Source organism: Saccharomyces kudriavzevii, assembly GCF_947243775.1.
Source record: "Saccharomyces kudriavzevii IFO 1802 strain IFO1802 genome assembly, chromosome: 16".
Lineage (NCBI taxonomy): Eukaryota > Fungi > Ascomycota > Saccharomycetes > Saccharomycetales > Saccharomycetaceae > Saccharomyces > Saccharomyces kudriavzevii.
Window position 1 is genome coordinate 637,688 of NC_079287.1, and position 13,477 is coordinate 651,164.

Genomic DNA, 13,477 nt, shown 5'->3' on the forward strand with positions numbered 1-13,477 from the left:
ATATGACAGCTTGTTTTCGTATGTTCAATTAGCACCAGTATAAGGAAGACAACTGCGACAAAAATGTATGATATATTACACACACTTACCGCTTACTTGCGGAGCAATCGATTTGGAGGAATAGTGCTTTTGTAGTGAAATGAACTGATGGACAAAAATTTACCAAGGCCTTTAAAAATACAATAGATATGGGAAATCATAGGCGTCATCAATAAGATGACTATACGTTAGGAGAATGCCGTTATGTGGATTACCTGCTCTAGAGGCCAAACCTGCACGTGGCCGCCGGAACTGCCTCTACAATGATTCCGGAGCCAAGCACGTAAAAAGAGTTGTGCTTACGACAGGACATATACAAAGGCGAGATTCATGCTTTCATATTGATCCTACGAAACACTAAATTTCCATCTAGTATTTTTTCAAATATCTCTCAAGATTTACTAACATATTTTGATGAAAAATTCTTTGAATATAGGGCTAAAAGAACTAAGAAGGTTGGTATCACTGGTAAGTACGGTGTCCGTTACGGTTCCTCTTTGAGAAGACAAGTCAAGAAGTTGGAAATCCAACAACACGCTAGATACGATTGTTCTTTCTGTGGTAAGAAGACCGTCAAGAGAGGTGCCGCTGGTATCTGGTCTTGTTCTTCCTGTAAGAAGACTGTCGCTGGTGGTGCTTACACCGTCTCCACTGCTGCTGCCGCCACTGTTAGATCTACCATCAGAAGATTGAGAGAAATGGTTGAAGCTTGATTTTATTTTAATTGTATACAAAATCCATAAAATAGCTATATATAATTAATTTTAATTCTAAAACTTTTCTAATACGTATCTTCTCTTTAGGGAAGGAACAGCTGTCACGACTTTGCTTTCTGTTCACAAGAACCCCTTTGCCTGTTCAAATTCAAATTCAAAGTTAAATTACTTCACTCAGAAAAAAATATAGATGTACTCAAGAGGTTTTTACGTGTTGTGAATATATATATATATATATATATATATATATATAAGAAACCTGAAACTACTTGATTTAGGTCTCTCTTTCCCCCCTCATCATTTTTGTCCCTTTATATCAATTTTTCTAAATTTCTTAAAATTTTGTATCAACTGTACCCTACAACCCCTGGTATCTAAAATCTTGATATTATTCATCTTGCCATTACTGCCAATAATTTGCTTGGTCACTATGTACTCCATCAAGTTTTGCTCGCTCAAGAAATTTATAGTCTCATCTATGCTTGTGAAATTAAACTCACTTTTTATGAAGTCCAAATTGATTTGATTATAGCTTTTACAAACTATAGTCAAGAATTTCAATTTTTGTAGACTCAAAAACGAATTAATTAAACATTTTTCAAATTTGTGCAGTTTTAAGTAGTTTTTCATGAAATAGTGATAATTCCCAATTAATTTCATATTGCTTAACTCAAATATCAGCTTAACGTGCTCATCCCCCAAGATTTGCGATGCACCATCATCTATCAACTTCAGTTTCAATTGAGAAATCGATGGATAATCTTCTGTTAACATCGAATACAGAATGGAATAGCACACAAATTCCGAATATGATTTTTTCGGTATTGTGGGATTTTCGAACAGGGCCATGATCCTGTTTTGACATTGATTAAATTCCCCGAGGTCTCCATTCTCCAAGGCAATCCGTGCATGTGTTTGGTAAACTTTGATGGTAAACGAGTTCTCAATCATTTGCACTCTTAAGTCTTGTCTCATTGATTTGAATTGGTCGCAAAGATAAGTATAAGTCGCCACTTTAGATTGATACTTCTCCATTAGTAAACAGTACGTTTTTTGTAGGATGTTGGGGGGCCTAATTAAATCAGGATTGGGCTCTGATGTTAATCTTAAATACGATTTCTCCAAAGCTTGACAACGCCCCACCAAATGAATCTTTTTATCATACTTGTGAGATTTGCTACTGATCGCATTCAGGTTCGCAAAGTCCTCGTTCAGGTTGTCGTTACTATTCGTCATAGCCGATGGATCCTGACTAAATCTTTCAGCCCTTCTCCTTCTTTTCTCTAATTCATCATTGCCATCCATTCCAACTTTCCATCCCGATGTCGAACCTAAAACGCCCTTCCCCGCCGTATTACTACCGCTAGATAACTTGCTGGGTATCGCATTAGAAGGGCTCGAAGCCTTTTTGGATACCTTTGGTAATTTCCTTCTGATATTTTTGGTCACATGTTTATGTAACCCCGGAAGTGGTGCTACCATCAAAGGGTTGGACACCTGGTTAACGTTATCCCAAGACAAATGTGATTCCGGCAAAGGCAGTGGTGGCTGTTGACTGCGCATAAAGTTATCATTGTTGTAAGTTAGAGAAGGGAAAGATCCGGCGTAACCTAAAGGGCTATTAAGACTTTGCCCGAATGGTCCACCTTGAGAAGATTTTTCTCTGGCCCCCGTGGTGTCGTTAGTAAGTTGGTTGTAAGGATTCTGCATAATATAGTCAAAAACTCAATGATTCAGGTCTCAGTTTCTTAGATTTTGTCATCATTTTACAAATTAATCATATCATCCCATTTTTTGACATTTTTTAGTCTATTACCCAAAAATTTCAAACCGTGAAGGGTGATTCATGTTGAAAAGAGGTGTTAACTACTATTATATTAAATAAGTACGATATATAGGCACTTTAAACACATGTCTCCCGTCAAAAGTAGTCCCAAATCGTTGGCAGATGACCAGTGGTACTGAAGAGCAATGGGAAAGGATTCGACAGTTGGAACAGGAGCATGTGGAAGTATATAAGGAACTATTAGTCGCGTTGGATAAACTGTACCTGACCAGAAAACACGATCACACAATAGCACTGAGCTCCAGCCAACAGCGCCTCTTGGAAACAAGACACCAGCTAGAAATTAGTCTTGAAAGAAGCGGCGTTCTTATTAGACTGTTGGAGAAACCGGACAGTAGCAATATATTATTTACAAAACTACAGAACCTCTTAGATGAAAGCAATTCTCTGGATAGCGAGCTCTTGCAGTCATTAGGCGCACAATCTTCATTGCATGAACAATTGGCCAAATCAAGACTACAGCGAGATCAGCTTATGTCAAATCTGATAGAGGTATCCTCGAAGTTCCCCAAGGCAAATCCATTTCCAGAAGATGGCGATACTGCTGGAAATCAGGTTGAGATGGAAAAGGAGAATGAAACCATACAGGAATTGATAATTGCTTTACAAATACATTCCGGGTATACGGACATATCCTATGCAATTTAGTATTTGTACCTTAGCCATATGTACATATTAGAATAGTCAATAACATTCAACAACAACAGTAATCATAGTTATTAAGGTTTGGAATCTCCAAAAAAAAAAATTGCAAGTCAGAAAAATTAAAGAATTACCCACAAATTAAGAAAAAGTAAGAAACAAAGGACATCACTCAATAGAGGTGGTTCCAATGTTTACCAATAGCATAGTAAGGGCCAGAACTGGTTTTCGTCGCTTATACTCAACCCTTAAAGCCCAGCATGTTGAAATCAATGGTACAAGTTATAAGACCAACTCCAAGATTACAAATGTTACAGATTCAATAATAAAGCTTACAGGTAAATCATTGCATCTCAAAGAATCACACCCAGTAGGTATTCTTCGTGATCTGATTGAGAAGAAATTGAACTCCGTCGACAATGCTTTCAAGACTTTTAATAATTTCGAACCTGTGGTAACTACTATGGAAAACTTTGATTCTTTAGGGTTCCCCAAGGATCATCCTGGAAGGTCGACGTCAGACACCTACTACATAAATGAAACGCAATTGTTGAGAACACACACTTCTGCGCACGAACTGGAATGCTTCCAAAAGATAAAGAACAATGCAGACAACAATAGAAGTGCGTTTCTAATATCCGCGGATGTGTACAGAAGAGATGAAATTGATAAAACCCATTATCCAGTATTCCATCAAATGGAAGGGGCTACCGTCTGGAAACGAACGAGGGCTAGTGATGGTTCAAGAGAACCTGCCCACCTTGCGAAGATTCGTAACGATATCAAATTGGTCGAGAACCAGTTAAATAAAGAGAATGTCAAGATAACTGTTAACGATGATACGATACCTTTGAGCGAAGATAATCCTAAACAGGAGTATATGTCCGATCTAGAGGTTGATTTATGTTCGCAACATTTAAAAAGATCCATTGAGTTGATCGTTTCCGAAGTTTTTAATAAAAAAATCTCCAGTATGATCGAGAATAAAGGGAACGATATACCCAAAAACCTGAAGGTTCGTTGGATTAACGCTTACTTCCCTTGGACAGCGCCTTCATGGGAAATCGAAGTTTGGTGGCAGGGCGAATGGTTAGAGCTTTGTGGATGCGGTTTGATTCGTCAAGATGTGCTTTTGAAAGCCGGCTATAGACCTTCTGAAACAGTTGGATGGGCTTTTGGTTTGGGGTTGGATCGTATTGCTATGCTTCTTTTCGAGATCCCTGATATCAGACTGCTTTGGAGCTCTGATGAAAGGTTTTCAACGCAATTTTCCAAGGGTTCAATTACCTCTTTCAAACCATACTCAAAACATCCAGGCTCATTCAGAGATGTTGCTTTTTGGTTACCAAAGGATAAGCCAGATGTTCATCAAGTTCATGAAAACGACTTGATGGAAATCATTAGAAATATTGCAGGAGATCTAGTAGAGAGCGTCAAGCTAGTTGACAGTTTCACTCACCCAAAAACCGGTAGAAAATCAATCTGCTATAGAATCAACTACCAATCGATGGACAGAAATTTAACAAATGCTGAAGTCAACGCCCTGCAAAACATGGTTTGTTCCAAGTTGGTTGAAGAATACAACGTAGAACTTAGATAGGGATATGAACCCAGAAGAGACACACGTCCTTCATCATGATTATATACTTCTTGTAAATATTTGATAGGCTTCGACGTCGTTTCAATGTACGCTCATCCAGCAACCGGCTTTTCTTGATTAATAAGCATTTGCGGCGATGCAATGACCTTATAAAAAAAAAATATCAACCGTGAGAATTTTCATGAATCTTGTTTACAAAAGGACCCCGACAGCCATTTAGCCAAGGGTGTTTCAGTTTGTACTGCATGTCATTGAGCAAGAAAATTGTCATCCTTTATGGATCAGAAACAGGTAACGCACATGATTTTGCTACAATATTATCTCATCGCCTGCATCGTTTACATTTCCCCCATACATTCTGCTCCATCGGCGATTATAACCCACAGGACATCTTGAAATGCAAGTATCTTTTTATCATATGTTCAACGACAGGTCAGGGGGAACTACCAAGAAATGCCAATGTATCGTCAAAACGTGGAAGACCACTCACGCTTTGGTCATTTTTGAAAAAGAAGAACCTACCTTCAAACCTGTTAAACCATATTCAAACTGCCATGCTTGGACTTGGTGATTCATCTTATCCTAAGTTCAACTACGGCATCAGAAAGCTACATCAACGGCTTGTAATACAACTGGGTGCGAATGAAATATTCGATAGATTAGAGGCCGACGACCAGGCTATGGCCGGTAGTAATAAAGGAACTGGTCTCGGAGTTGAATCGGTTTATTTCGAATACGAAAAGAAAGCTCTAAATTTCCTATTGAAAAAGTTTCCCAACAGAAGGTTTGGTGACGAGATTATTAAACGAGAGGAATTGGACCCAGAGATTTATTTAGAACCAATGTCTTACCTCCAAGTTGCAAACAAAGATTTTAACGAAGATGTCAGCAAAACCAAAATCGAATTTCGAGGCGATGAATCAATGAAAAGTGGCAGAGTCAGTGCTAACAAAAGAATCACTTCTGAAGATCATTTCCAAGACATAAGACTATTCCAATTCAGTAATTTTGACAAAATCCTAGAAGAGACTTATGAACCAGGCGATACAGCGGCTATTTATCCTTGTAATACCGATGAAGACGTGTCAAGATTCTTAGCAAATCAAAGCCACTGGTTAGAAGTTGCGGACAAGCCATTGATTTTTACTAAAGGAGTTCCGGATGATCTCAAGGATGGTGGATTAGTCAAGCCACTAACTTTAAGGAACTTAGTGAAATATCACTGTGATTTTATGAGCATTCCTAGGTCAAGTTTTTTCTTGAAGACTTGGACCTTTGCAATGGATGTAACTAAAATGGAACGTGGTCAGGAACAACTGGATGATCAAAGAGAAAAGTTACGCCAGTTCGCCACCGATCAAGATATGCAAGACTTATACGACTATTGTAATAGACCTAGAAGATCGATTTTAGAAGTATTGGAAGATTTTCTCTCTGTAAAGCTGCCCTGGAAATACGTGCTGGATTACATGCCTATCATCAAACCAAGATATTACTCCATATCTAGTGGACCTGAAGATCCTAACATCGAACTAACAGTTGCGGTAGTAAAATACAAAACCATCTTGAGGAAAATTAGAAGAGGGATATGTACTAATTACATCGCACGTTTGCAAGAGGGGGAAAAGGTGAGATACAAATTACAGAATAATCACATAGTCAAGAAAGAATTTTTGAATAAACCAATTATCCTTGTCGGACCAGGTGTTGGCTTAGCACCATTATTATCAGTGATCAGGGCAGGGATATCCGAAGATATGAGGCTCTTCTTCGGTTGTAGGTTTAAAGATAAGGATTATATTTATAAAGATATACTAGAGGATTGGTCCAGTAAAGGTAGAATTGCCTTATATACATCCTTTTCCAGGGATAGTGAAAATTCACCAGGGGTTAGATACGTTCAGGACTACCTGTGGAAACTGGGCAAAGAAATCACTGATTTGGTGATCAATAGAGACGCCGTTTTTTTCTTATGTGGTTCATCAGGTAAGATGCCTATCCAAATCAGATTGACATTTATTGAAATGCTGAAAAAATGGGGTGGATTTAGAGATGAAGATGCTGCCAAAAAGTACCTGAAAGAAATGGAAAAATTTGATAGATATATTCAAGAAACTTGGTGATAGTGAATATGATTGATTATATTAAAAGAGTAGTATTATATAGATATCGAAATATTATAAACCTGAGGATCCTGTAATTTGAAACTAACTTTCATCCGTATTTAAACTCCCTGATATGAAACTATAACAGCAGTGACTTGAAACCAAATCGCGCCTTTGGGTAATCGAAATGGATTGTTAGAGGGACTATCCGCTACAAAATGTTCCAAAGTGACAATCCTTCCTACAAACCACTCCTTTCCCTTTGTTAATCCCTTTTCATCCTTTAGAAAATATCTAGTATTTTCCTCAAAGGCGGTAAATGCAGCCCAAGGTTTCGTCAGCTTGTTCTTATCTTTACAGGCAGTTCTTACTTGATTGACGACGTTGCTATGTATTATCGAGGGAGACGATTGCGTAGATATGGGGTCCAAAGGTGGCGGTGTTGATAAATCAACCGATGAGAATGATGAGCTTAGTGATGAGGTAGAGGATGACATAGACCCAATGGAATTAACATTCTCTCTTGTTGGTAAAAACAATGCTAAATCACCAATTTGAAAGTTCTTCAAAGTTACTTTTTCCCTTTGACATCTTTCTAATAGTGTCCTCTTAATTTTATTTTCTTTAGTTAATTTTTTAGCCAAAGTTTCAATATCCTTAAATCTCCTGATGACTGCGACTTCATAAAGCTTGCTGTCGTATAATTGCGCGATATTCTCCACGAAAATGCTTTGCTGGGTATCTTTATCAGCTCCATTAGTACATGACTTTATTAAATTGTACTCGTCCTTTAGTTTTTGGAAGACCGGACTTTTTATCATAGAATCATCCATGTCCAGCATCTGAGTACTTTCATCCAGGATATTACTCTGAGCAGCTCCCTTCTTCAACCCCTTAACACGCCTTATTTGAATGTTATTGTTATTATCAAAAGTTAACAAAAGCCCAATATTCTCTAAGATAAAAATATTTGTTGAAATTATATCAAATATTTTATCTTGCAAAACCTGTGTGGAAAAAGAAACCAGATCGTTTCTATCCGGGCCACCACTTGAAGGAGTCGTTTCAATCTTTTCAATTTTTTCGATGGAACTTGATTTGATCTCACTATCATTGTTCTTCAAAGTTGTAAATTGTCCATTCATTCTTTCAATAATAGCCTTTAACGAATTGTTCTCTTCTTCATGTTCTTTACGGGCTTCATCTAGCTCCAATTGCAAACGTTCCCTGGATTTGGAAATATCACAATAATCATTTGTTAACTTGTCAATCTTGGCCAATTTTTCGTTGTCTTGGGCAATTATATCATTCAATTGTTTTTTGAAAGTGGCATTGAGCGCGAAAACTTCAGTTTCATGCGACTGTTCTTCATTAGTTAATCTTGCCAGTTCCTGGTTCAAGTTATTCAAAGTTTCGCGGTAAGCTTTCTTTTCCACCTCTGAATCACTTATATTTTTCTTCATTTCTGAAATATCTTTTGATTTTTGAATATTCTCCTCTCTCAAAAATCGAATTTGCTGCAATAAATCCTCTACATTACTCTCCAACTCTTGGACTTGATGACTATTAAACTGTGACGTCCTTCCATTGTTTACAGAAATATTGGAAGGTTCTAACAACAAAGACGCACCTAAGAATTTTTTTTTATTTATACTGGGGATGGAACCACGGAAAGGTCTAAGTTGAGTATTGAGAATACCCTGAGGCCAATGGTCTATGTCAGAATACTGAAACTCATGTAATAACGACTCTAATTTCTTTATTCTTGTTTTGTAGCCTTTGATTACATCATCACTCCTGAACACAGTGGATTCTTCAGGGGTAGTATTATTAGTGTCGGAGTTCTTATTGTTATTAATTTTGAAATTGGAATAAATCACATGAAATCGTTTTGCTTCCAAAAGTGTTTTTGAAAGTAAATCAGTAATTGCGGCTGGAACATTAGTTTCTTTTATCTGTGCCATATAATTTTCAATGACTTGGGATAGTTTTACCAGATCTCGGTGATAACGAGCGATACTGTTCTTATTTTCGTCTTTGCCCTCATTATTGGGTGGAGAAGAAAGAGAATGATATTCGCTTAAATATTTGAAGTCAGAGGAGGACAATAAATCTTCGCAAAAAACAGTTGCGATGGATCCAAAATTTTCGATCCATTTGCTTCTTGTTTGCAATTCATTCTGCTTGAATAACTTGAAATCTTGATCAAAACTGGAGACAAACGACAGGATTTGTTGAAACCATGACAATCTACGATATTTCTCAATTAAATATAGCCCATATATCAAGGGTAAATCCTCCACTTGTGCAAACTCCACCTCGTACTTTTTGTATAACTCCAAATCTTTATTACATTCATTCAACAGTAGCCTTTTAATACCTAGAATTTCCATTTGAGTGAATGCTATGTTACCCAAAGTAACAATTGCATGTTTTTGCAGGTTCTTTTTCAAATTAATTAACTCTTCAGTTTGGGAATACAGCGCCTGTGAAATGGTAAATAAAGACTTGACCGAGTTCTTTTTATCTTCTTCCAACATTACATTTATGCTTCTTAGAAATTCTTGATTGCCGAATTCTTCTGATTCTTTCTCAAGAACATGTCTGCTTCTTGATCGCATTTCTGTAACCAAGACTTCAAAGCTTTCAGCCATTCTATCTTCTAGTTCATATTTGGACTCATTTGGTGTAAATTGCTGCCGTAGTTGGTCGATGTTCATGGTTATGGTGTCTCTAAAATTTGAATTTTCGTCAATTTCTCTCTTGATTTTATTCAGTTTATTGTTGATTGAATGACTTAGAAATTTGACAGATTTTTCATTTTCCAGAAGAGATTCAATACTGATGAATTTTTGCAAAGAATCATCTTCTAAACCAGTCAACTTACTCAGAGTCTCATTGAAACATTTCTCCCACTTAGAAGCCATGCCATTTTCTACCAACTGATTTAAAAATTGGACGTTTGAATTGTACAAGTTTTCGACATCAAAGCAATACAGTTTTAGATACTGCGAGCAGACCGTTAAACTATCAAAAATATGCATAATCTGGGAAATAGTATCTGGTATAAGACTCTTGAAATAGTGGACATCTATCTCCAAAGCGCTTAACCAGCCAAGATTTGTGGTCAGTAAGCTGGTCACCGTATGATAATTTAAATGCGAAAGAGCGACATCTGCATCTTCTAATGGCGAAGACATGGGCTTTATCATGATAGTATCGCTACCTTGATACGGGGAGATATGACTATTCTTGATTAAATATTCTAAAGTCTCTGACAAGTCTTTGGAATTAAGGGAGTTTTCAAAATTGATGTCTCTTGATGTTGTGAGGTTTGTTGGTGTAGGCTTATCAACAAGTGAGAATAACCTTCTATCGTAGATATAAAACTCGCTCAGCGTGAATGTTCTATTAATTAGCAGCTCTTTGAACATGGACGGTTTTAGCTTGTTACCGTAAGGCAATAAAATCAGTAGCTGATCGGGAGGTATTTTCCATTTCCTAGAAATGAATTGTTTGAATTTCTCCAGGGAAACGAAGAAGTCAACATTAGTGGTTATAGATTCCCCAGAAATTGCATTGATGATAGTAGCCGTAGTTTGAAGCGGCTGCGTTATTGCTTGCTGTGCAGGTATAGTGTTATTTTCATCACGGTCTGCCATAACGTCTAAAAGGAAAATGAGTAAAGGTTTTTTCCAAAAGACAACAGTACACTAACTCAAGTAACGTTGAAATAATACCTATCGCGATCCAACTTTCAAGAAAAGATGTGGTGTTAAAATAAGGGCATCGCTACTATATAGTTTCACTCTTCCAAGAAACCGGGTAGCCGAGAACAGTAAAAGTTGTGCTTTCTATAACAAACGGTAACAATAGTGATGATGAACAATACGTAGTTGAGCAAGTGCGAAAGGCGAACTGTTGGTAAAAGAGTCAGTACTACAGAGAGGTGTTGGGTGAGACCATGGAAATAGTGTACAAGCCATTGGACATACGCAACGAAGAACAGTTTGCCAGCATCAAAAGACTAATAGATGCGGATTTATCAGAGCCATACTCGATATACGTATATAGATATTTCTTGAACCAATGGCCTGAATTAACGTACATTGCCGTGGATAGCAAGAGTGTTACTCCCAATGTACCCATTGGGTGCATTGTGTGTAAGATGGACCCACACAGGAACGTCAGACAAAGAGGATACATAGGAATGCTTGCCGTGGAATCCACGTACCGCGGACATGGCATAGCGAAGAAGCTGGTCGAGATCGCCATCGACAAGATGCAGAAGGCCCATTGCGATGAGATCATGCTGGAGACAGAGGTGGAAAATGCGGCCGCTCTGAACCTGTATGAAGGAATGGGATTCATCAGGATGAAGCGGATGTTCCGCTACTACTTGAATGAAGGGGACGCCTTCAAACTGATTCTACCGTTGACTGAGAGAAGCTGTACCCGCTCAACGTTCCTGATGCATGGCCAAATGGCCTAGTCAAAGAAAAACACTCGATGATAATAAAATATATATTAATAATACAATTTTTTTTATTTATTTATTTAATCATATGTATAGATATAGAGAAAGACTTGTAGGAAAGAGAAATAGAGGGAGAGAGGGAGAGAGATAGTAAAGCAAGTTTCAGAAAGAACAAAGAGAAAAAGGAAAATAAAAAAAAAGGAGAGAGACGCGGGGAGGGAGCGCCGCTAAGCCAAAGTAGCGTTATACAATTCTTTTTCAGATTCGTATCTCTTCTTATCAGCTTGAGCTTTGGCCTCGTAAGGTTGCTTTTCCTCTGGTGTTAAAGCCTTCCACTTCTCACCCAGCTTCTTGCCGACCTGCCCAAATGTGATATCTGGATTTTCAGAACGAACAATATCTCTGTTTTCGTTAGCGAAAAACATGTAGGCGGACAAAGCCCTCTTTGGGGCATTTGGGTCCTTCTTTTTTCTGGTAGTTCTCTTCTTGGGTTCTCTTGGGGCGGCCATTGCGTCTATGCTTTGATATGTATACGTTAGACAATTGAGCAGAAATAAGTACTGAACACGACCCAAAATAGTATTCTTTAGCAGTGGACACCAATAATAAATACTCTGTTGTTTGTTTGCCCACCGCTAAATAAACGAACGGCGAAAAAAAACAGGCGGCAAAAGGCGGGTGATTCGAAATCTGTCGCGCGCGACGAGGCGTGCGGGTAGAAGGCCGCGTCACTAATTTGTGACACTTTGAACAGTATATAACGTCGTGCGATACAGCATATTCATGGAAGTGTGGACGTGTTCAACGCTCCAAGAATGAATCGCATGCTCACAGACAATACCAGGGCCATAAATGTACCCTCCAGTCTCGTCGTAGCTGAGCAGAGGACCATTTTTGCCAAGGAGAGAATTTCCATTCCTGGACATTACGAGATCATCCAGTTCCTGGGCAAGGGCGCCTATGGGACCGTGTGTTCCGTGAAGTTTAAAGGACAGAACCCGCCCGCCAAGATCGCGGTTAAAAAGATCAGCAACATCTTCAACAAGGAGATTCTTTTGAAAAGGGCGATCCGCGAGCTGAAGTTCATGAACTTCTTCAAGGGCCATAAGAACATTGTCAATCTGATTGATCTCGAGATAGTGTCTAGCTCGCCCTATGACGGACTGTACTGCTACCAGGAACTTATCGACTACGATTTGGCCAAGGTCATACACTCCTCTGTGCAACTCTCGGAGTTTCACATTAAATACTTTCTTTACCAGATCCTGTGCGGGCTGAAGTACATACACAGCGCAGATGTCATCCATCGGGATTTGAAGCCGGGAAACATTCTGTGTACTTTGAATGGGTGTCTGAAGATTTGCGATTTTGGTCTCGCCAGAGGTATCCATGCCGAGTTTTTCCAGTGTAATCCTAGCGTACAGCCCCATATAACAAATTATGTTGCTACAAGATGGTACAGGGCGCCAGAATTGCTTTTGTCCAACCAACCGTACAACAAGTCCATCGACATATGGGCCGTTGGGTGCATCCTTGCGGAATTTTATGCTCGGAAGCCCGTCTTCATGGGACGTGACTCCATGCATCAAGTTTTCGAAATAATTAAAATTTTGGGCACTCCTGATAAAGATCTTTTGATCAGGTTTGGCACCATTAAAGCCTGGAATCTTGGCAAAAATAGTAATAATCCTATATATAAGAAAATCCCATGGTCCAATATTTTCCCCTTTGCCTCACTCCAAGCTATAAATCTCATAGAATCGTTACTTCATTGGGACTCGACACATAGGCTAAATGTGGAGCAAGCCATCTCACACCCATTTTTAAACGAGGTACGGAAACCGGATGACGAACCAGTGTGTTTTCAAAGTCCTTTTGACTTCACTTATGAATCAGAATTAGATTCAATGTCAAAGTTAAGAGGCTACTTAGTCAAAGAAGTGAATGATTTCAAAACCGAACTGACCTCCCCACCTTCATAACAGTACCTACACTTCGACATGTATGTTCTATATATATATATAAATATATACATGTATACGTATATCATAT

General features: G+C 38.4%; 9 protein-coding genes across 9 annotated transcripts; 6 read left to right on the plus strand and 3 right to left on the minus strand.

Annotated features, from left to right (window-relative positions):
* Positions 1 to 63: 63 nt before the first annotated feature.
* RPL43A (60S ribosomal protein eL43) lies at positions 64 to 752 on the plus strand (the record flags this gene model as incomplete). Its single annotated transcript, XM_056231899.1, has 2 exons — positions 64 to 65; positions 476 to 752. Coding segments are annotated over 2 exons (279 nt in total).
* Positions 753 to 1,052: 300 nt separating this feature from the next.
* THP3 (Thp3p) lies at positions 1,053 to 2,465 on the minus strand (the record flags this gene model as incomplete). The annotated part of the gene is made up of 1 exon (XM_056231900.1): positions 1,053 to 2,465. The coding sequence occupies one exon, from the start codon at positions 2,463 to 2,465 to the stop codon at positions 1,053 to 1,055; it is 1,413 nt and encodes a 470-aa protein (XP_056085673.1).
* Positions 2,466 to 2,703: 238 nt separating this feature from the next.
* MCM16 (Mcm16p) lies at positions 2,704 to 3,249 on the plus strand (the record flags this gene model as incomplete). The annotated part of the gene is made up of 1 exon (XM_056231901.1): positions 2,704 to 3,249. One exon carries the CDS (start codon positions 2,704 to 2,706, stop codon positions 3,247 to 3,249), a length of 546 nt encoding a protein of 181 aa, XP_056085674.1.
* Positions 3,250 to 3,433: 184 nt separating this feature from the next.
* MSF1 (phenylalanine--tRNA ligase) lies at positions 3,434 to 4,843 on the plus strand (the record flags this gene model as incomplete). Its single annotated transcript, XM_056231902.1, has 1 exon — positions 3,434 to 4,843. One exon carries the CDS (start codon positions 3,434 to 3,436, stop codon positions 4,841 to 4,843), a length of 1,410 nt encoding a protein of 469 aa, XP_056085675.1.
* Positions 4,844 to 5,088: 245 nt separating this feature from the next.
* TAH18 (NAPDH-dependent diflavin reductase) lies at positions 5,089 to 6,966 on the plus strand (the record flags this gene model as incomplete). The annotated part of the gene is made up of 1 exon (XM_056231904.1): positions 5,089 to 6,966. The coding sequence occupies one exon, from the start codon at positions 5,089 to 5,091 to the stop codon at positions 6,964 to 6,966; it is 1,878 nt and encodes a 625-aa protein (XP_056085676.1).
* Positions 6,967 to 7,067: 101 nt separating this feature from the next.
* On the minus strand, positions 7,068 to 10,610 carry ATG11 (autophagy protein ATG11; the record flags this gene model as incomplete). The annotated part of the gene is made up of 1 exon (XM_056231905.1): positions 7,068 to 10,610. One exon carries the CDS (start codon positions 10,608 to 10,610, stop codon positions 7,068 to 7,070), a length of 3,543 nt encoding a protein of 1,180 aa, XP_056085677.1.
* Positions 10,611 to 10,912: 302 nt separating this feature from the next.
* Positions 10,913 to 11,440, plus strand: MAK3 (peptide alpha-N-acetyltransferase MAK3; the record flags this gene model as incomplete). Its single annotated transcript, XM_056231906.1, has 1 exon — positions 10,913 to 11,440. The coding sequence occupies one exon, from the start codon at positions 10,913 to 10,915 to the stop codon at positions 11,438 to 11,440; it is 528 nt and encodes a 175-aa protein (XP_056085678.1).
* A 212-nt stretch (positions 11,441 to 11,652) lies between these two features.
* On the minus strand, positions 11,653 to 11,934 carry NHP6A (high-mobility group nucleosome-binding protein; the record flags this gene model as incomplete). The annotated part of the gene is made up of 1 exon (XM_056231907.1): positions 11,653 to 11,934. The coding sequence occupies one exon, from the start codon at positions 11,932 to 11,934 to the stop codon at positions 11,653 to 11,655; it is 282 nt and encodes a 93-aa protein (XP_056085679.1).
* A 306-nt stretch (positions 11,935 to 12,240) lies between these two features.
* SMK1 (mitogen-activated protein kinase SMK1) lies at positions 12,241 to 13,407 on the plus strand (the record flags this gene model as incomplete). Its single annotated transcript, XM_056231908.1, has 1 exon — positions 12,241 to 13,407. The coding sequence occupies one exon, from the start codon at positions 12,241 to 12,243 to the stop codon at positions 13,405 to 13,407; it is 1,167 nt and encodes a 388-aa protein (XP_056085680.1).
* Between the last annotated feature and the right edge of the window lie 70 nt (positions 13,408 to 13,477).